Source organism: Podarcis raffonei, chromosome 3 (genome assembly GCF_027172205.1).
Source record: "Podarcis raffonei isolate rPodRaf1 chromosome 3, rPodRaf1.pri, whole genome shotgun sequence".
NCBI classification, from domain to species: Eukaryota; Metazoa; Chordata; class Lepidosauria; order Squamata; family Lacertidae; genus Podarcis; species Podarcis raffonei.
Window position 1 is genome coordinate 76613931 of NC_070604.1, and position 22834 is coordinate 76636764.

At 41.1% G+C, this 22834-nt stretch overlaps 1 protein-coding gene across 1 annotated transcript in view; it reads right to left on the reverse strand.

The window, feature by feature from the left end:
• Positions 1 to 347: 347 nt before the first annotated feature.
• Positions 348 to 22834, reverse strand: part of GALNT2 (polypeptide N-acetylgalactosaminyltransferase 2) — a 67946-nt gene continuing 45459 nt past the window's right edge. Inside the window, exons 7-16 of the mRNA XM_053382491.1 lie at positions 22176 to 22297; positions 19456 to 19543; positions 16046 to 16133; positions 13376 to 13479; positions 11801 to 11927; positions 10506 to 10598; positions 8878 to 8961; positions 7412 to 7538; positions 4545 to 4664; positions 348 to 3266 (exon numbers count right to left, since the gene is read on the reverse strand). Coding sequence (XP_053238466.1) covers positions 3111 to 3266; positions 4545 to 4664; positions 7412 to 7538; positions 8878 to 8961; positions 10506 to 10598; positions 11801 to 11927; positions 13376 to 13479; positions 16046 to 16133; positions 19456 to 19543; positions 22176 to 22297 — 1109 coding nt within the window. The 3' untranslated portion in view covers positions 348 to 3110. The remainder of the gene's footprint in view (positions 3267 to 4544; positions 4665 to 7411; positions 7539 to 8877; positions 8962 to 10505; positions 10599 to 11800; positions 11928 to 13375; positions 13480 to 16045; positions 16134 to 19455; positions 19544 to 22175; positions 22298 to 22834) is intronic.

Here is a 22834-nt window from a genome sequence, read left to right on the forward strand (position 1 = left end):
TTTTTTTAATGTGTAGACTAGTACTTGTAGTTTATTACTTGTGTAACAAAACACAAACATACCGCCATGGCTTGTTAGGAGAGAAGCCACCCACAAGGTTCACATGTAATGGCAATCCAGCCTCTTTTGGTTCACTCCATTCAGGAAAGGAAGCAATGTGGAGGAGTGCTGCACATGTTCACTTTAAAACCATAGTTGAATTTAATTTATGGTTAAAAGCAATGTCCGAACTAAGTCACTGTAAGAATGCTGGCTAGCCAAGGAGATCAAGTGGTCTTAGCTGAAGTTCATGTATTCTGGGGCCAGTTCCTGAGTGTACACAAAAACAGAATGGCAGCAAACCTCGCTATCTTATCTATAAAGTATTTATTTCCTTAAGTTAAACAAACAGGTTTTTTTTTTCAAGGATGGTTTCCATCTATAAAATGAACAAAGTACAAGCTCTGTACAGCAGATTTTAAAGAACCAACTGAAACGACAGTTTCCAAATGACATCTGATTTGCAAAACAAAATTCACATGTACCCCCATCATTTTTGCTTTGAAGACACTCAGATAAGGTTAGCACAGAGATAGCATTGCAATTTGTTTCCAAGTCTCCTAGTGATTTATTATAAAAGGAAGAGGGGTGGGGGTGGGGGAGAGATGTTGGCTACTTCTGATACCCAAGGTCAATATCTGCCACTGGCTGCAACTGCACACCCTCCGTTCATGTCAAAGGTTTTCACACAGTGCCCCTTAGTACACCCCACTGACAGAGGATCTGTGCAGCAGCAGTCGTTGGTGCATAGCACCAGAAATTCATAGACTTTAAAAAAGGATGAAGTCACAGTAAATAACTTTGGCACACTGTGTCATGTAAACATAGCGAACACCACATTACCATATTTCCATTCTCATCCATCACCCACAATTTGCGGTCTCAGCATGGAGATACTGTCTGCGTAGGATCTCTAGAATTTTAAGAACATATTCTCATTTTATAATACATAGACATTAGAGTTTCTGGAGTGGGGAGATATTATTAATAAAACTTACTAGCAACTCTGGTTAGGTTAACAGTCAAGGCAGCAAACTCCTATTATTTCAAAAAACAGCAGCTGGTTTGCCTACTAGCTTTTAAATCACAAGGAAAAAAATGTTAATATTTTAGCTCCCCTTCATTAAGTTCTTTTCCCAGAAGCGCTGGATCATAACCAGTTGGCTGTATAGTTGTGAGTTGAATGCATAGTCCCTCAAATATTAAAATATCACCACCTTCATCTTCGCTAATATTTTTCATGTCAAGTGTTGGGTGGCTGAAAATAAAGCGAATCTTGAAAAACTCGAGTCCAAAGTTTCTCTCTTTGTTGCCAAGGTCGTATGTAAATAGGATATACATGGGAACTTGCAGTGTGGGAGAAGGAAATTTGGTCTGGAAGAGGATTATATGCACAAATCCACATTCAAGGAAAAAGCAATGTGGATTCAAACCATGTAGAATTCATATGACATCTGTGAATACTACCTGCAGAGATCACAAGCATGTCATATAACAGTTCATCAGCCTGTTTTAAACCGGTACTGCAAATTTCAAAGCCTTTGTGTCATTTTGTGGCAAATACTGCAGCTATAAGGGAAAATACAGTTTATGGAAAAGTCTTTAAGACCTATGTAGCTGGAAGAGAACACTGTCAAAACATGATTGCATAATAATTTGTCTTTGTCCTTTGTAATCACCAGAGGGCACCGTTAAAAACTTATATAAGCTGTGTTTTTAAGAAGGGGGGGTGGGGTTTACAGGCAAAGACGTCAGAGTAACCCCAGACATTACGTTGATATAAAAACAGCAGTTGGATTGAAATGGCTCCTTCAATGTATCCAGAACATTTTCCTCAAGCCAAGTTTGAAACACCAGTTTAAAACAGGACACAGGTGTAAAGAAAAAACCCAGACCATGATAACTCCCGCCCCCCAAAAGCAGAGGCATAACAGCTGAAATGTTGATATTTAGTAGGTAGCTGCCCATGCTTCCACGAGAAGGCTATTGTGATCTTGTGCTGTCAGACAACTTTTTAAAAGGAGAAAAAGAAGCACATATTGATAAGAACACAACCTGAAGACCAAACCCTCCTAGCTGCATTATTTTAAGAAGGCCAAACTAATTTTTTTTTAAGTAGCCCCAAATTGCCCAATACAAATACCAAGTTTATAGATATCCAGAGCACATGGCATGAATTCCCCAACTGGAGGTGACAATGCTGGTGAGATGAAGCGTGCGAGCTCCTTTCTGCCATTTGATCACCCTCCTCTGCAGAGGTCCGACATTTCCCAGGAGGAGGAAGCGCAAAAAATAAAATAAAAAATAGGCACACTTCACAAAGCAGAAACATCCAGTGTTTGCATGAACACAACTCAGCAGCACAAACCTGCATCTTCACAAAGTTTTGTTCTTCTACCAACTGTCCAGTCCACTTCCCAGAAAAGTGTTAAATTGCTTTTCTTTGTTCTGTTTGTTTTGTTTTTTGGATAAATTACAGGATGATGAAAAATCGATAGAAAGTTGAAAATTTTGACAATATATATTTTATATATATATTTATATATAAACATATATAATGTTTATATTTAAGAGTTCTGTCATAGAAAAGTCCATGGTGAAATATACCAAGTACACATGGCAAAAACCTTCAAAATGCTTTGATTTCTGGAAACAACGAACACTGATTTCTATGTAAAATGGAGACTGCCAATGATCTTCTCCAAACAATTTGCGTCCCTCCCCATCAGTCCCTCCCTCCCTCCCACCCTCCCCCTCTTCTGTGTGTTGAAAGCAGTTTCCTACTACTGTACATCTGTTTTTCCTAGGAATCTTAGTCATCTGCTGTGGAAGGATTTAGCTTGATGCCGGAAAGGAACTGGTGAGCCTTTGCGGTGGAAGGGAGCGAGTCGTGCAGCAGCTACGTCTGACCAGGCAATGGCACGGTCCCCAGTTCACTTGCTTCCCTTTTGTTCACTTGTCGCCTACTTTCAGACAAAGATGGAATACTGAGGTATATAAAGTATCAGTAATGCAATCAAAATGTTGCCCAAGGTTTCGGAAAGGGGAACAGTCCTCCTGAGCAAGCCCTACTATTGCTGCAGGTTCAGTGTGAACTTCCACTGCTGCGACAGCGAGGGGTTGCAGACTTCAACCGTCAGACCACCGTTTTTGGCATTTCGGCTGTCTAAGCAGAGGTTACTGCCCACGTGCCTCAGTTTCGCGTTGCTTTCAATTTGTTCCCATTTCTGGAAGGAGAAGAACATTTAAAAAGTCACTCCAGTTAGATAAACGTTGATTTTAAAAGCCAGTATTTTCTAGGGTTATTTTGTCTACCATCTATTTTCCTTACAGCAAATAATTGCAACTCCTTAAAGTCACTACTGTTAAATTTGCTTTGCAAACCCGCTGTGGCTGTAAATTTTCCTTCAGCATTGTCCATGCAAACTTCCCAAATGGAAGCTGAAAGCCCCTGGTATACTGGAGTGGGAGATTAAATACTGGGAGGTGAATGAAACCTAAGGATTTAGTTACACTAGACAGCTTGCTGTAAGAAAGGCCAGCCATCAGTTCTACTGTTTGTGGAATGTTCTCTCCAGGGAGGCTTACCTGGAACCTTCATTATATACCTTTAGGCACCGGGCGAAAACATTCCTCTTCAACCAGGCCTTTGACTGAATAACATGCTATCTCCACCCCCATCGTTCAGCCCAGACATTGAGATCCAGTGCCGAGGGCCTTCTGGCGGTTCCCTCATTGCAAGAAGTGAGGTTACAGGGAACCAGGCAGAGGGCCTTCTCGGTAGTGGCGCCCGCCCTGTGGAACGCCCTCCCAGTAGATCTCAAGGAAATAAGCAACTATCTTACTTTTAAAAGACAACTGGAGGCAGCCCTGTTTAGGGAAGTTTTTAATATTTAATGCTGTATTGTTTTTAACACTTGATTGGGAGCTGCCCAGTGTGGCTGGGGAAACTCAGCCAGATGGGCGGGGTATAAATATAATAATAATAATAATAATAATAATAATAATAATAATAATAATAATATAATGTGTTTGTGGGAGTGGGTGAGGGGGTTATTGTTTTGTTTTTATTATGTATTTATTGTTTTATGTTGCATTTATATGCTGTGAACTTCCCTAAGATCAACGTATGAAGAGCGTTATACTACGACTGTTGTTGTTTAGTCGTTTAGTCATGTCCGACTCTTCGTGATCCCATGGACCAGAGCATGCCAGGCACTCCCGTCTCCACTGCCTCCCAGAGTTTGGTCAAACTCATGTTAGTATACTACTACTACTACTACTATTATGAGTCTCACAGCAGCCAATCCAATGGGCAAAGTGATTCAATGACACAAACCCAACAGTGCTCTACTGCCAGAAATCCAGCCGACATATATAATATCCTATGGAAAGGTAGGTGGCAGAACAAGGCACAGGGAAGAGGAATAAATATCTACAAGCATGCACATGATATTGGTGTGCTCTCAGCCCTATTTGCACATGGCTGTATTCTGTGTACTGACCTGTCTACCATCATTTTCTCTACAGCCCTGAAGTTTTATGAGTGAGCCAGGAGCTCGGTCTACAACAGTAAGGCACAAATCCATATGTTTCACTGACTTGTCCTTTGTTAAGGCCCATTCCTGCAACAGAAAGGAAATGAGACATAGTTATATTCATGCAGAATGTTTGCAAAACATTTCATTTACCTGATTGTTACAAAATTCTACTAATATAAGAAAAGGCTCTTACAAAGACAGAAGTGTCTGTTATGAAATGCAAATTGCTGATTTTCCTCCCTCTCCCTCTCTCTCCCCCTCTACCTAGGGAGAAACATTTGAGAACTCTGCCCCAATGATTTTAGATGGTGCTTTGGAATCCAATATTAATCCTGGAATTGTGAATCTGGAAGTGCCATACTGCTTTTAAGATAAACTGGAGAGAGTTGTCCTATACTGCCCTCTGCTGGCGGTACAGCACAACATCATACAGCTGGATCCTACCTTCTGGGAATACCTAAATGTATTGAATGAATTTTAAGGTTTTGCTTCACCCCTAAGAAAGTAAGAAACAGGAAAGACTCACAGACAGCGTTTGAACTGCCAGTGACATTTTATACCCATCTCTCTTATAAAACCTGTATTTCAGCATGTAAGGTAAAGCTTGCCTGGACAGTTAAGTCCAGTCAAAGGAGACTATGGGGTTGTGGCGCTCATCTTGCTTTTCAGGCTGAGAGCGCAGGTGTTTGTCCACAGGCAGTTTTCCAGGTCATGTGGCCAGAATGACTAAACCGCTTCTGGTGCAACGGAACATAGTGACGGAAACCAGAGCGCACGGAAACGCCGTTTACCTTCCCGCTGCAGCAATACCTCTTTATTTACTTGCACTGATGTGCTTTCAAAGTGCTAGGTTGGCAGAATCTGGGACAGAGCAACAGGAGCTCACTCCATTGCGGGGATTTGAACCGTCAACCTTCCGATCGGCAAGCCCATGAGGCTCAGTGGTCTAGACCACAGCGCCACCCGCGTCCCTTTCAGCACGTACACCAGGCCATTTCTGATGACTATCACCCACATAGGCAATGCATATTGAGGGTCTTGTTCCATCTCCAACTTGCTTTGAAGTGCAATTTCCCATTATTGGAGATGACCAAGATCGATCTCTCCGCTAACTACACTGTAAGAACCCAGCTCTTCCATAGGAATATTTCAAATGCAGAACTGCAGCAGCGCCACTTCATTTTCAGTAAAGAAACATGCAGCCTACTTCTGGGAAGTGGCAGCAAATGAAATCTGATTGTACTAGGAGTCAGATTAGGACGAAGGCGCCACTGAGCAATTGACTTAACTAATGGGGTTTGGCAAAGAAGCTATTTTGTAACAGTGTTTTAAAATGATTAATGGGCAAGTCAGCCCCTGAATGAAAACACTGAAAAACTATGTGAAGCATGAGATGTTAAAGGGTATTACAAGCATATCTTTTTTTTAACAAACAATTATTCTTGGTTTTCATTCCATCAGCTTAATTTTATTTCCCACATGATCTGACACGCCTAAGTGGAGACTCGCTCCTCAACTATTGGGGCAGCTTAAAGTATTTCCAAAATGGAGCAACACTCATAGCGAATGGGGAGGGAGGGAGACAGTGTGGAAAAGGATTGAGGCAAAACAAATGTAGAAAAAAGGCTGTGGAAGAAATTAGCAGGCTAGGCTGGAGGGAAAGGAGGGCTGCAGAGAATGAGGGCTTCCGAGTTGCAGACAGCATGGGTAGCCAAGAGGAGAATGGAACAAGGAGGAGGCATTTAATGAATGGCTGCAGTTAGAAAAAGATAAAATTATCATGCTTAAGGAGAAGGGCCAGGAGCTAAAGGAAAGCGTTCTGCTTTGACAAAAAGGCAGGAGTGATCTGAATTGTGGGAACTGCCTACTTTCCTTAAGTTCCACTCCTGCCTTTGACCACAAGATGGTGCCATTCCCAAACAATGACCTTCACAAGCCAAGGGGGAAAAGCAACTGAAGTTGCAGTGCTAAGTTGCAAGATGAGAACAATTTGACTGCAACTCTGCTGCAGGAAAAGATGACCACAGGTACTTAATGCATCCATTGCTTGAGGTCTGTTGTGTATGCATGCTCCACTTCTCCTTCAGCCTATGGAATTTGTGCTCCTGTAGTCATGCCAGATATTTTATTTCTTTTCACTCAGCCAAACTATCCCCCATGCACTGCGTGGGATATGGAAATAAATACGTATGTTTATTGACATCACCTCTGCACATCAGCTCAATGTGAAGCAAAAAGGCATGAATTTTGAAAATGTCAGCTTTGTGTTCTCTTGTTTAAGGCACCATTTCATTGGTAGCTGTTTAATTATGTTTAACCCTGAGGTTCAAGAGCTGTTAATGGAAATCCGTGTTCTAAAAGTAAGAATGTCTCTCTCACACGCATATACACTCAACCCATTCATTCACCCACCTTATCCTCAACATGAAAAAAAAAATGCTTGCAGGCCAAGTCTCAGAAGGATGAAGTAATACTTCAAATGTCTATATGTTAAGTTTCTGTATCTGCACAAACAATGAGAAGTTAAGCCTATTTACAGCCCACAAAAGTTAAATTATCCAGTATCCTTTCGTTTGTCGTGTCATATGTCCTTAACACAAACGGAAATCCACAAAGCCATATTTGGCAAACGTCAGAAGGAAAGGTGAGAAAACACAATTTAACAATGAATTTCCAAATAGGCAGGTCTAAAAGACTTAAAAGAGTAATATAGTAATAAACCTACTTTCTTTGGGGTGATAAAGAATATAAAATGTGATTTTCCCATCAGTCTTGTTTCTAACATGTAGTGAATTTAATTTATTGCCACTTATGAACCTGTGATTACTAACCTGGTTTCCCCCGGCATTATGACATTCATAAACACCAACGACGCCATCTGCAAAATGGCCTAAAGTGTCAAGGCAATTGGTTCCTTGCTGCAAGGCCCCAAAAGCTATATCTTGGTGATCAGGTACCCTGAAAAGTAAAACACCACCAAATAGTTTAGAATTCCAAACATCCGTCAATATTAAAAACTACTCTATGTTTGAGTAAAATTCAGAGGCAACACAATGCAATTCTTTTCTAGAGCTTTCCTGTTGGTAGCTTTCTTAGCCTCCATCAAAACGGCATTTTAAATTCCCCTGGATTTGAAGATAAATGACGCAACAGCAGCCAACTGCACCACAGGAAGTTTTCCAATAAGCAGGTCTTCAAACACAGTTATGGAGGTACAGCAGAGAGCAGAAAAATACTCAATGTGCTGTGCATCTCTCTGCCTTGTATCCTTTAATATAGGCGTTCAAAATATTCTTTCAAATCCCTTTCTCCCCATAACACACCTGATGAAGCAGCTAAAATAAACTGAACTGCATCCAGAATGACAATTGACAAGAGATGAGAAATTACTGATCTGGTTTAAAGTACTGTCAGGGCAGATACTCCCTTAACTAAACATGAATTCGTTATTCCTCAATGTCTTTTCACCCCACCCTGTTAAATTCACATTTATATGCAAAATAGGAAAAACAGGGATTCTATCTACTTTAGTAATTATGAGTATGAAATAAGGAGTTGATAAGAAATAAGGAGTTCCAGATTATTTCCCTAGAAGTGACCACACACAGAAGAAAAAAAAATATCCATGTGACTTTTATATAGTATGGGAAATACATGGCTTGAACCAGAAACTTTGTGGTTGGGGCCCAGTCTAGTAAGCCATCTGGGTTTATATATTCCAATCTTCAGCTGCTTTTTAGGTGCAGATGGGAATAGGGACATGAAATGTTAGCTTTTGTGATTGGCAAGCAGTGGCTGGCCTCTGAAGCAGCCTCCTATTCCAGCCTAGGCCAAATGGCAGAAAGGCAACTTTGCTTCCCAACAGTACAGGACACCACTTTGAGCTCCTTAGATCAGGCATAGGCAAACTTGGCCCTCCAGGTGTTTTGCATCTACAATTCCCATCATCCCTGACCACTGGTCCTGCTAGATAGGGATCATGGGAGTTCTAGGCCAAAAACATCTGAAGGGCCGAGTTTGAGGAAGCCTGCCTTAGATGAAAGGAAGGATAGAAATGAAACAAACAAACAAACATATATATGCTATGTGTTGTGTTTTTAGTGTATTGTGGATTTACAAAAGCAGCAAACCTAGCAATACTGTCACACTTGATGTACAAGCTGCATTTGAAGGTATTAAAACAGATGGACAAAAGCCACAAAATAAAAGTTAAATGAGGAAAGGATAATGTTGTTCCCACTCCCCAATTTGCTGAAAAGCAACAGCAAACATCATTTGTATAAAATAGATGACTCACCTTAGCTCAGGGTACACATTTTCAAGATACCATTTGAATGGTTTGCAGTTAAGTCTCCTTCTCAACTCCATTCGGCTTTGAATACTATTGAGAGAAACAGTGTTTATCAGCTATATTTAAATTGGCACAATCTAAAAAGAACCATTGGTTCCTATCTCAAGGGTAGTTCTGTGTTGATGGACGAAGAGCATCACTCAGGTTGCCACCTTGTGGTCAAAGGCAGAAAAGAGAACTTGAGGGAAAGCTCCCAGAGTCCTAGCCAAGCTCCAACAGGTTGCTCAGACAAGACACAGAAACATACACAGAGAGAACAAATGGCCACTTCCCTAATAATAACTAAATGGGAAAAGCATGTTAAGCTGGATAAACTATGGTGATTAATTGGAGCAGCCAAAAACAGGACGAGACCTGATGCCCCTCACTCAGTAACACAGAACTACCTTTCAGGCATGAACCAACGCTTCTTTCTCTCGTTGCTGGAGAAGAGCTTCAATGAGGAACATGTTAAATAGAAAGTACGAGGTTTGTTCTTCCACCCGAGATCCCTCACTCCACTCCCCTGGATCATATTCGGGGTTAACGAAGGGATCCAGTGAGCCCAACGCTGGTGCTAGAGGAGGGCGTTGCAATAATGGATAAATATTAGCTGTCCCTTGGGAAATGTCAAAAGGGTTACGGGAGTCTGGAGCAAGTTCAGCCCAATGTGGAGGCTTAATGTGGATGGGAGACCCTTTTGTTGTGGAGCTGTGACTGATCACACTGTCCGTTCTGTGAAGGCAAGACAGAAGTAGGTTTTGCCACAGGCAAGTCAGAAAGGATAGCAGTAGTGTGACCCCTTAGCTCCACATACGTATCTGCCAACAAAGCTTCCTTTATTTGTTGTGAGAATGTCAGTAGTAAGCTGAAAGATAGGAGCCTGAGAAGCAGTTTGTAGAGCGCTTCAAACAGGGATTTTATTGGGCACAGAAGGCTGAACGGACTGAATAAAGGGATGTGGGGGAGGGTGAAGGAGTTAAAAAACGACAACACAAAACCATAAATTGCCCATCCTCAGAGGACTGGGGAGAATGCAAAACCTCTAAAAGGGAACGCTGCGAGTTGTCACACAGTATCCTTAAGCCCTCACTCTTTATAAGGAAAGGGGTGGCAGTCACTAGCCTCAGTCAGGAGGTCTGAGTGCTGCTAGGAGGCATTCCTAGATAATAAGAGTAATTGGCTTCACATCCATTTGCCGCTTCCCCTACAGAAGCCTCAATGGCTTTAAGGTTTTGTGTTGCTCCGCAGATTACAGGTTGGTTAGTGCCACCTGAGGCCACATTCTCTGGCTAGCCGACTATCACTAGAGCAGCAAGGAGGAGCCTGAGAGGCCAGGAAGCTAAGTTCCCTTAAGGGAGAGAGCTAGGTGCAGAAAATTCTGGATTCTGGGAGCTTCCCTCACATCTTTCTTATCTTTGACCATAAGGTGGGACTGAAACCTTCACTGATGCCCTTCTCTGGAGACATGTGAAACTGTATTTCTATAGTCAACGATACTTTAAGCATTAACTTTATGATATTTCAAATCCAGGCCACCTCCGAAAGGCAATCTCAAAACGCACGAACAATAGGAAAGGAGTAATTACACTTACTTGCCATAAGGTACATTTCTGGCTGAAGGCACTGCTGCATAATAGAAATTTTTGTATTCATCCATCCAGACTTCTGCTGCTCTACGTGTATTTCTGGAAATATAATTCAGTATGTTATGATATTTTTGCTCTTATTAATGTGGCAGGGTCCTTATTCCCTTCTTATCTGAGTACTGCAGATCCTTGAACATTAAAGATGCTGCAGGAACCAAAATAATAGACAAGTTTCATTCTTTCCCTCCTTTAGGTCATGATCTTACTCAAAAAAATGAGGATCTTCCTTCTCCATTGACCAAGCGTTTGTAGAAAAACTGATTTTCGTGCCATTGTCAGTAAGATACATTTTGAGGTTAACATGTTCACAACTAGCACGGCATGTTCCTTTCCAATTTGTATTTTTATTGCTCCCAGTAATATTGTTTGAGGATTCATTTTGATCTCATGTCCTACTATACTTCTGATACACTTAGCATCTGATCAGTGTTGGCTAACCCAAGGACCTTGATACCAAATATGGGCATATGTGCACTCTTCCTCTTTTATACTAACAACTCTGACATATTCGGCTACATTTTGACTCCTAATTTTTTCTCGTTGCCATAGAAACATGCTGAAATCCAAAGACCTTTATTAATTCAATATGTATTGATTCATGCTCACTGGAATTTATTCAAAACCTTCTATTTTATCTTAACAGGCAATAAAATAAACATTATTGGTGGAAGTACTTACACAAATATTTGGCAATATACTTTCATTTTTCTGACTACTGCCCTTCCTAACCATGAACATGGTAGCTAGGTAGGCCTAACTAGTCATGTTCAGCTTTGCTTTTTCTACACTGGCCTGAAATTAACTTCTAAAAGATTTGCTGTATCAGTGAGATCAACCCCTAAACCTTCTAACTACAATTAGGACTTGTCACATTTTCAATGGTTGGTTGGTTGGTTGGTTTGATCATCGATACTGGTAATATCGGAATTCCCTAAATCGATTTTGTATCCCAGCACTTTTCTATAATATGGTTACTTTCTTCAACAACCTTTTCGACTGATGTCATTGGTCTTTGAAGGAGAAAAACTATACCACCAGTGTAGCACAGAATTTTTGCCCCATACCAGGGAATGTTTGCTAAAGGTTAGCTCATTTAGTTATTCTGACAGTAGTTTAAGCTGCAAAGACTTTTTAAAAGCCTCAATAGCATTTTACTCTTTGATAAAGAGCTCAGCCAGCTAATTATAAACTAATCATCTTTGGTTCCATTGGTTTACTTAAAGCAATTTCTTGACCGTTACCTTGCAAAAACAGTACCACTTCCTCCTGGGAAGGTATAAGGGTGTTGTTTTCGGAACACGTGGCCAACTCTGCTGCATGGAATTATTTCTAGGCTCCCTCCGCACTGCCAAACACGGAATGAAATCTCTGTCATTGGGAAACAAGCAATAGATAATAAAAAAGAAGAAGACAAGAATGCAGAAATAGTTCTCTGTTCCTCCAAACATTCCCACTGCCCGCAATGCATGCACAGTATGTATATTTTTAAATCCCTGGAAATTTCTTGGGATTTTCTTGCATCCTGAAAAAAGGGAGTTGGGAGAGTTTTTATTACTTGATTGACAAAAGGAAATACTGTGATGGGTGATGGGAGAGGGGCTGTGCATGCACAAATCCGCAGGAATATCTGAACCAACATTTCCCATTTATTTTCTTTCCTTTTTTGTTCTTTAATATGGATTTGTAGGCTATGGAAACAGTGCGGTTGCCTAGTCTTCTGAGGTTATTATCCCATTTTGCTTCAGCAATTTGTGCACACTGAAGCAACATTACATTAAAAGAGCAAGAATGAATGATAAGAAACACATCAATGTCAGGGGTGGTGGGATACATTTGTGCAAGAATCAAGCTTGTCTCTCCCACGTAGTTTCTATATTCTTATATACTGCAGCAATGTAGATGGCAACCACTTCCCTCAGAATCAATAAGAACAAAATTGCTACTTTTGTTCCAGTTCTTTCTACCCTGTGCTATTTTTATGTCCCCCTCATGTCAACACTTATGGCAAACCTGCGACTTCACCTCTCAAATTCCCATTTTGGATCAGGTTAATTTACTCCCTTTCTTTCCTAATACAGTAAAAAGGAAAAGCTTATGTCATCAGTACAAATTATTTAAAATGTCCACCCACTTACAATTAGGTAATTTAAAATGTTTAAATTCCAACATTCAATAGGCTACCATAACTATGTGGACATTCGTATTTCTTGACTCTTACATTAACACCTTGAAATAAGGACCAATAACTAAAGTGGGCATGGGGTGGGATCAATATTTGACGGTGTAATAGAACTATAAAATCACAATCCATCTTCGGCTAAGGTGCCAAGTGTCTACTAGGAATGATAATCAAAATTAATTAGCTCATCCCTCAAGTAACGACTTTACAATAGATTCCTTAAAGTATTCACAAGAAAATTAAACCCATGAACTGTGTGTGCCCAACTTTAAGTTTTAAAAAGTGTGGAACGTTTTTTAAACCCTGCTAAATGAGACACTTTTGCAACATTTTAATTAACACAGAATGGTGTTTCCAAATTATGCATGACTTGTTTAAAGGCTAAAATCCCTTTAGTTTTTGTCTGCTTCTCCCTTGTACAAAGAAGTCCTCTCAGCTTTTATTTTTCAACATAAAGCTCTAATTTTAGAATGCAGCCCTGTTGTGGCTGAATTTTTTGCCAATAATCCACTTAAAGTATTAGCTGTCATTTTAACCCACTCCAGACAGTGAACTAAAGGCCATGAACTCACAAAAATTAGATTACAGTATAATTTGCTTTTCTTCAAGAGAGAATTCTATGCAGGAAGATTCTTACCTAGATTTTCTCCACCCCATACATCCATCATCATATCATATTTTCCCAGCTCTTCAAAATAAAATTTGTCCATCACAAAGAGTCCACCAGCTATCATTGGTGTTCTAAAGAGACAGGAGGGATAAAAGAGGGAAACTGAACATTACATACTGGCACAGGATAATCGGATACGAAGACTCTTCAACAAAGCATTTTCTGTTCATACCTTAAATAGGCCATTTTGCTCAGTTCTAGCTATCTGAACATGCTACCGCTCTGAAACATGTTATCACGTAACTAATGCGGTTAAAACTGATTCCTGGTTAACCATTTCTCAGATTTCTTGGAAGTAGAAGTGGCTATTCCTAGAAATTGAAAAATGTTATCTGCACGCTTGTTCTGAAACAGACCATAAGTAGCCAGAAACTAGGATCCCTAGTTCAGATTATACAAGAAGCGGAAATTCAAACTGAAAGTGAATTCTGCTGCAGTCTTCCTCTGGACTGTGCAGAGATAAGTGGGGGAGAAGCGTGCGAGTCCAAGGCTTGTTAAGGCTCCTTCCTGCTCCTGCATATTATCATAAATTAGTATGATGTGCCCTAGAGCAAGTTATAGCTTAAGATATGTGAAAATATAACTCTTTGTCCTCTGAAGTTCTTTAAGTATTTTACAAACCAACATACAAATCTATCCCATTTATCAATTTAAATTCAGGATAACGCATATTCTGCTCAAAACATTCTTCGCCTTAGATATGAGTTATGTACATTTGGTTATTCTGCTTCTTGTGTTCATGGAGAGGGATAGCAACTTATGTGGCACACAAATCCCACACCTCTGACCACTGGAATTGTAGGAGATCCCCTGCCAACTTTTAAGTGTATCATTCTGAAGGAAAGGAAATTTACATTAATTTAAAGTGAAGGCAGATATCCCGTGAAAGAGCGTTCTATGCAGAGAACTAAATTTAGGATCTGCATGGAACACACACAGTGCAACAGTTTAAAACAGGGGTGGCTAACCGTTTCTTGGCCCAAGGACTATCTATTCACCCTTGGCCAGCCCTCTGAAGGGTACATACCATGGTGTGGCCAAAGTGGGTGTGGACAGCCCTCTCTTGCTCTCTCACACAATCCACACACCAGCTCTTGCAAACCACACACCCCAGAGGCTGCTCTCATTTGCCATGTAAAGTTCAGACTGCTGCCATTTTATTTCTGGTGGCGGGTGGGTGTGGGGCACTCAACCACACCAAGCTAAAAATGAATCCTGTTTTTGAAAACATGTTAAACTGAAAACCAAAACCAAACTTGCCAGTATCAAGCACAAATTGAGATGGGAGGGGAGTCAAGCTGGGAAAACACCTTGCCCGGGGGGGGGGGGGGAATCAAAGCAGCAACCACATAGACTACACTTTGCACATTCAACCTTTCCTATTTTGGATTTCTTTTCCTTGATCCCAAGGAGATGCAAAGTGCAGCTGGGACCAGTCTCAGCAGCCTGGCTCCACCCTCATTCCAAACTTGCATCTTCTCTTCCTCCCCGCAGGCAGTGGGTGTGGAATGCAAGGAAAAGGGGAAGGTCATCCTTAGAAGGCTAAGGGATGATATGTTGGCTGTGTTACGTTTTGTTTGCTTCAGAGTGCTGCTCCCTTCTGGGAAGGGGCTGACAAGGGAAAAGGAAAGGAAGGAAGGATGCACCACCAGCAATCCATTGCAAGATCTCTGTTTTTGAGCTAGATAACCATATCTGCTCATCCTGCCCAGCAAGAGCCAGTGACTTCAGCTACTCTAGGGAACAGACATATGTCTTCATTCATTAGGCATTGGCACAAAGGATGCTAAGCATTGCAGAAGCTCCCTTAGAGGAAGGAGCTCTTAATAAAGGAAGTGGCAGCTGCCTCTTGCAGTGACTGCACAAAGGAAATTCAGCCCTGCCAAACAATAAAACACAAACAGCCAAACACCCATGAAACACAGTCTCAGCGCCATTATTATTATTATTATTATTATAAAAAAGCTGCAAAAATTGAGGGGGTCCCCAAAGACCCACCAGAAACCCTTCTGGGAGGCCAGAGATTGCTCACAGGTTAGCCATCCTTGGTTTAGAAGTTAATAGTTTAAAAGTTCAATAGTAATAAGAATCAAACTGTGTACACAATAATAATTTGTATGCTCACTTTATGCTATTTGGGTAAAGCAGCAACTAAAGAATGAATTAAATTAGTACGCTATCCATTTTGTGAGACCACTACTGTTAAAGGAGTCTTGTATTAACTAATTTTCTATATTGCTTTCTTGGTATGTTGTGCACAACAGAAAAACACTAAGGTTCATAAAACAGTTTTCAATTTCTCCTTCCCTGAGGGCAGTTCAACCTCACCTTAAACGGAAGGTTATACCTTTTTATGTTTTCCAATGGTAAGTCTCAGATGACTCAATATCACTACCACAGCAAAGCTCTGGTATTTAATACACAGTGAGCAATATTTGACTTCAAGTACCAGCCTGCCATATTTCAAGTTGAGACTTTAATTTGCAAGACTTTCCTCCTGCATTTAGAGTTTGTGATGTGCAAAGTAATTCAAGAGCAGCCTGCCAAGCATAACCTGGGGAGATGGTAACTCAAAGTTGCACTTACTAAGAACCACAACATTGTTTTGTGAGGGGAAGGGTGGTGGCAGGAACATACTTTATGGGAGCAACTGGGTTTCCTTGCCGTGCTCTTCTTTGCTCAGGTGTCATGTAATCCCACTTGAATACCAAATTCCAGTCGAAGCCTAAGAGACAGTGGGGAGGTGGGGAGGGAAAAGAAAAAGTTACAAAAGTGCAGATCGGATATTACAACATTTTGTTTCTTTTAGTTTTTGGACCCATGGTTTAAAACAGACAAAAGTTTGCTTTAATCTATGGTTTCTCGTTTGCATGTAATGACAAGCAAGGGTTCTAAAGTTACCGTATTTTTTGCACCATAACACTCACTTTTTTCCTCCTAAAAAGTAAGGGGAAATGTTTGTGCGTGTTATGGAGGGAATGCCTACGGGTGGCATGCCTACGGATTTTCCTCCTCTAAAAACTACATGCGTGCTATGGTCGGGTGCGTGTTATAGAGCGAAAAATACGGTAAATTAAACAGTGTGGAAGTCCTGTTGTGCAGGAGAATGCAAGAACAGGAAGAATGCATGAGATTTCCAGCTCATTCACGTAACATGGAACCATGTGTGGTTTGTAAACAACAGCTAAGGGTTTAACAACAAATGCATCTTTTGAGGTTGTTTGTTTCCTCTCTGCTGATGCAGAGAGGAAACAGTATTATGAATGAATCGGGGACCGTGTTGTTTTGCTGCAACAAAGCACAATGAGCGAGCCAAGAACAAATAATGGCTACAGACCGAGGTAACAATTCCAGGTTAAGATGTAATATTATACAGAGGTCCTGGCTTGTCTGTTCCTCTCTGTGTGCACTTAGAGGGTCAAAGTGACCAAGATCAGAGCCCATTACTGGGATGCGCAAGAGAGACCGCTGCCTCCGCTCTGGCTGGGCTAGGGGAAATCAGAATGAAATTAAGGCTGCTTTTCCCTGTGCATTTGTTCAATTACTAATGCTAAATCAGGACAATAGTTGTGAGACGTAAATTATTCCCACTGCTCTGCAAAAACAGCCAGAAATAGCTTGCAACCATAACTACTGGCGTTATGGTTAAAGGTAAAGGTAAATGACCCCTGACAGTTAAGTCCAGTCGCGAACAACTCAGGGGTTGCGGCACTCATCTCATTCTATAGGCCGAGGGAGATGGTGTTTGTCTGCAGACAGCTTCATGTGGCCAGCATGACTAAGCTGCTTCTGGCAAACCATTTACCTTCCCACCAGAGCGGTAGCTATTTATCTACTTGCACTGCGTGCTTTCGAACTGCTAGGTTGGCAAGAGCTGGGACCGAGCAACGGGAGCTCACCCCGTCGCAGGGATTCGAACTGCTGACCTTCCGATCGGCAAGCCCTAGGCTCTGTGGTTTAGACCACAGAGCCACCTGCATCCTGGAGTTATGGTTAGGAGCTTGTAAATAGCTTGCAACTACTAACCATAACTCCAGGGCCACATGCGCAGAGACCAGCTGTTAGCTGTTACAGAAAATCTGCTGATATGGAGCTTACAGACAAGCTTCAACTAACAAAGAATCAGTGATTACAGTGTAGGGCTAGGATTGTGAAGACCCAAGTTGAAAGCCCCAGATTGACCTTGGGCCAGCCACACACTCTCAACCTAGCCTACTTCAAAGGGTTGTTGTGAAGTTAAGCAGGGAGGGGAAGAACCATGTTCTTCAACTTGTTCTCCTGGGTGGAAAAGCACAATTTAAATGTAATACAGGAGAGACAGATATTCTTGTTACCCCAGATGATTGCAATAATGAATATTCTGAATGTGCCACAACAGTGTAATTTATAATCCTTTTATAATTGCTGGATATCTGACACCTAAAAAGTTAGACAATTATGCATTTCCAAACTTTCCTTTGATGAAGAATTATTTTATTTTCCCCAGAAGGAAAGCGGCATACTTTTGGAATATGTATTTCCCAAGTCATACCTAAACACCGTCCAGAAGCATTTTAATATTTTTCTGTAATTTGAGACTTTGTACAAGAAGCCATTTTATTTCCCTAAGGCTAAGGGACTCTGCTTATCTTGCTAGACTATACACAAGGGGACTGGAAACTGGTTAGAAGTGTCAGAATAATTCACTGAATTTCAGTTGAAAATGAAGTCCAATGGTAAAATGTGCATAATAGGCTAATTAGTATGATAGAAGCAAAATGAGTCTCAACTGTTTTTTCTACATGTGTATACATGTGCTGTTCTTATTCATATGCCCTCCTCTGCTTAGCAGATCTGTAGGCTATCGGAAGCAATATACCAAATAAGATGCAAGCTCAACTTACTTTCATTGTACTTAGATCCTTCATCAGAAAAGCATTTTGCATACTAATTTTACACAGCACTAATTGTAGTGTTGTGATCACTAAAATGCTTTTTCAAATAGCAATTTGGCACAGAATGTTCTTAATCCAAACAGTAGAATAAATGCAACTGCTTCCCAGCTATTATTGAGCCAGAAGTTGTATGCACGAGAACGGGCATTAGGGGGCTCCTCTGGAGCAAGAACGAAAAACATTGAGCATAAGATATCTTGAAGGGCTGGCAGGATTAAGGAAAGTAATCTGACATGGAGGCATCAGCCCAATTTGATCAGACAAGTTCCACCTACTTTAAGGCTAAATGGAAATTGTGTACCAAGATGATTTGTACAGCTAAAATGGACAACACCATAAGGAAGTCTCCCCCCCTTTCATAAGGAAATTAAGTCACCATCACCTGCTCATAATGATTATCTGAAACTAGAAGACATGAATGGTTTTGAGGGGAAGGCCTCAAGGATATGGGAAGGGAAGAGAAAGGGCTTTTCTGTTCCCTTTTCCCTTTCCCGAAATCCAGTTCAGCCCTTGTAAAACCTGATCAGGACTGTAAGATAACTGTTTCAGGTTTACAGAAGCCCTCTTACGAGGAGTGGTGATATACTGAACATTCTGCTTGTTCTTCTTGTTATTTTATTTGTTGCTTTCTCCAAAAGATCTCCAAAGCTAATTACAGCAATAAACTTCACACAAATGTAGTTCATACAAATGCAACATTTAAAATCAACTAACAGAGAGAAATAGCAAGAGAACTAGGCATTGTATATTCTGTTTCCATGCATGCTACTCTGGCATATATGGACTTAAATTTGAGGTAGAAACATCCCACTTTATATCTCCTGAACAAACACTTCTGTTTTCATGGCTTAAGTATAGCCTTACATTTTTGTGAAGTCATTATAAAGATCCACCATTTCTATCAGATTTTTCAATTCAGAAAGTAACATTTCTTTTTTTAAAAAAACCAAACAAACTTAACAGGTATTCATTCAAAACTATGCCATAAAAGACCTGATTCAACAAGAACACCCCAACTCTTTTTTTTCCGATTTCAGCTGTATGTTGTGATACTTTGGTGTGTTCACATTTAGGGGTCCCGGGAAGATCCTATATTCCAGTGAAGGTACGTACCTCCTTTTAAATCAGCTGATGCTCCCACATACTGGAAGTTGTCCATATTAATCACATCAATTATAGGAGACACAACTCGGGTCTTGTCCTAAAATAAATATTTGGAGGGGGGTGGAGTCAGTGTAAAATATTCAGAGATGGAAAGTCATTGAAACTTTTTGAAATGGATGGAAATTGTCACAAAATCCATACAAAGGCAATCTACTTTTCTGATTATACCTCCCTTGAAATGTATTTGCTAGAAAATATTTCTCTATAATTAAGTTTTCCTTATGTCCTCAAGCCCCATTGTTCATTCTATACTTTATTTATGTGAAAAGTAAACCTGGGTACTGAAGGCACCATTCACATGGCAAGCAACAGTAATTTGTGCAAGCCTGGCCCTGCAATAGTCTCAAAGCTGAACTCTATAGCACCTGCCATCAAAGTCATAAATTTATTGGTATTCTATCTTTCCTATAAGAAGTGTTTAACCTCTAATGCATCTGTTGGAGGGAGATTAGGCAGATGAGTTGATCAAGAACCCTCAAGTGAGCCTTGGATCTGAGCAGGGATTTGAACGTAATTTCCCCCCACATCCAAGGCCAATAATCCAACTGGTAGGAGGATCATGAGGATCTGGGGAAGGGTGAGGGCAACACAGTGGGATGGCACCAAATAAAATGGGTCAGTAAACAAAGAAAGGAACAGTCCAACTTGTTTGGGTGTGTTCAGGAAAGCAGAGGGGGGCTAATTAGGGAACCCTACAGCTATTTCTCAATAAAATGTGTGCCAGGGAGGTTAGACGGCAACCAAGAGGAACCCCCAGGTAGCTGTGGGGCACAGGGAGCCCTGCGAAAAAGAGTGGGGGCTTATTCCTCTGTGTCTAGGCTGTACATGATCGCCAAGCAGGCAAGAAAAAGCAAGGAAGTGCTAAAGATCCTGTGTACGACACACAGAACTATTCACTTCTGTCTCTATCTTCTCTGCCCTCCATTTCTTGCTTTGACTCCTATGACCTGCCTCTTTCTTCTTCGCTCCATGACCCCCTTCCCTCTGCTTCCATTGAGTCCTTGTCCCTTGCCTCTCTAACCCATCTCTTTCTGTATTTTTCAGCTTGGTCTTCAGTCCTCCACCTTTTGCTTGCTCCCCCATAAACCAGCAGAGCCAAGAACTAGCACAGTTAAGTCTTAATGGTAAAAATGCAGGTCTTGAGGCAAGTGAGCAGCTTCACCCACCAGCTCCCTCACCTTCGTGTTTATCTCGGTTCATCCTCCTCTCTGGCTCTCTTTGTGAGTGCACACATGTGCACTTTTTAAATATAAAGATGTTTTATACTTGTGCATACCTCGGGGCTCCCTCCCCCAAGTCTCCCAATACCTCCCTCTTGAGTATGGTAGTGATGTTTTGGCTACATAAGCACTGTCCCTTGAAGACTAAAAAGAGTTGTAATGATGATTACAACAAGATTATGCTTACTCCTATTATACTGTCTATCCTACACTCAGTGCTTTTCCCCCAAGGGGTACTCAGGAGTACTCAAGGGTACACAGTACCGGCACTTCTCTTTATTATTATTAAAAAGTGTGGTATGTACTGTAACAACTTCATGGCGAATACAGGCACCTGTTTTTCTAGAAAAAAAGCACTGCTAATGCTACTATAAAAGTACAGTGGTACCTCGGTTTTCAAACGTCTCCGTTGACGAATGTTTCGGAACTTGAACACTGTAAACCTGGAAGTAAATGCTTCGGTTTTCAAACTCGCCTCAGAAGTCGAACAGGAAATGCGGCTTCCGTATTGAGTTTTCCATTTTGAGGCTTCTGTTTTGAGTTTTTGGACGTTTCGGAACTCAAGCGGTATTCCGGAACGGATTATGTTTGAAAACCGAGGTACCACTGTGTAACGTTTGCCAGTATCATTGCCAGTTATTAAGTAAACCACTTCCAAACTGTCTATAACAATAGCTGATTATAATATAAAAATTTCCTGAATTCAAAGTAACACTAAACAGAAGTGACAAAACTTGCCTGCTGTTAAAATAATCTGCTTTACAATAATGCATAACACAAAGGAATTTGACTACATTTTCTTGGAAAGAACTTCCAAACCCTTGTTCACTGGTTTCCTTTTCTGCAATTTTCTCAGTCTTATGGTATGCTTCTTGATATGGGTTAAGTGTGTATCCCAAGTGTAACTATGCTATAGTAACATTGCACTGTGATATGACCACTGTTTTCAAACACTTTCCTAATACCTAACAGAATTGAGGTCAAATCAATTGTTGGCTGACATGTCAACTATTGCTAGGTTTAATTGTGTGCCCTACTAAACCAAGAACTACCCTCAGGAATTCTTTATTTTAAATCAATGATTATTTACAAACAATTCTACTCTAATCATATGAGGGGCAAAATGTACAAATCTCCCTGCCTGAAATACTACTTTTTCAAATTTCATTTCATTCATTTATTTGGTTCATTTACAGACCACCCTTCATCGAGTTAGGATCACAGGGTTGTTCACAATACAGTAAAAAACCACTATCCATGGATGAAATCAGGAGTTCACAACTCTTTGTATCAAATTGGCATGCTAGTTAGTACACTGGGGATTATTTTGGAAGAGCGGTTTGAAATGAGATGCAGATTGAAAACAGCCACTACAAATGATTTTAAGCAACACAGAATTCAAACAAAACAGTGTTTATGGATCAATAGTCTATGCTCTTCATAACAAACCTCAGCTACTCTCTCTAGAAGAGGCTCCAGCCAGTGCTCATTGCATTCACAATGACTATCCAAGAACGTCAGTACTTTCGCCTGTGCTGCATCTGCCCCTCGGACACGAGAGCGCATCAAACCTGAAAATCAAGACCACATATTAGCCAATTTCTTTTCTTTCTTTTTTTGTTGCTCACTATTCCATCAGTTCTCAGGGACGCGGGTGGCGCTGTGGGTAAAAGCCTCAGTGCCTAGGGCTTGCCGATTGAAAGGTCGGCAGTTTGAATCCCCGCGGCGAGGTGCAGTCCCGTTGCTCGGTCCCAGCGCCTGCCAACCTAGCAGTTCGAAAGCACCCCCAGGTGCAAGTAGATAAATAGGGACCGCTTACTGGTGGGAAGGTAAACGGCGTTTCCGTGTGCTGCGCTGGCTTGCCAGATGCAGCTTTGTCACGCTGGCCACGTGACCCGGAAGTGTCTCCGGACAGCGCTGGCCCCTGGCCTCTTAAGTGAGATGGGCGCACAACCCCAGAGTCTGTCAAGACTGGACCGTACGGGCAGGGGTACCTTTACCTTTTTATTCCATCAGTTTAGTAATTCAGTTCAAAAAGAATCAGACTACTGACAAAGGGCAAAACAATTGAGTTTACTTATCATCCTGCTATACTTACACCTTCTACA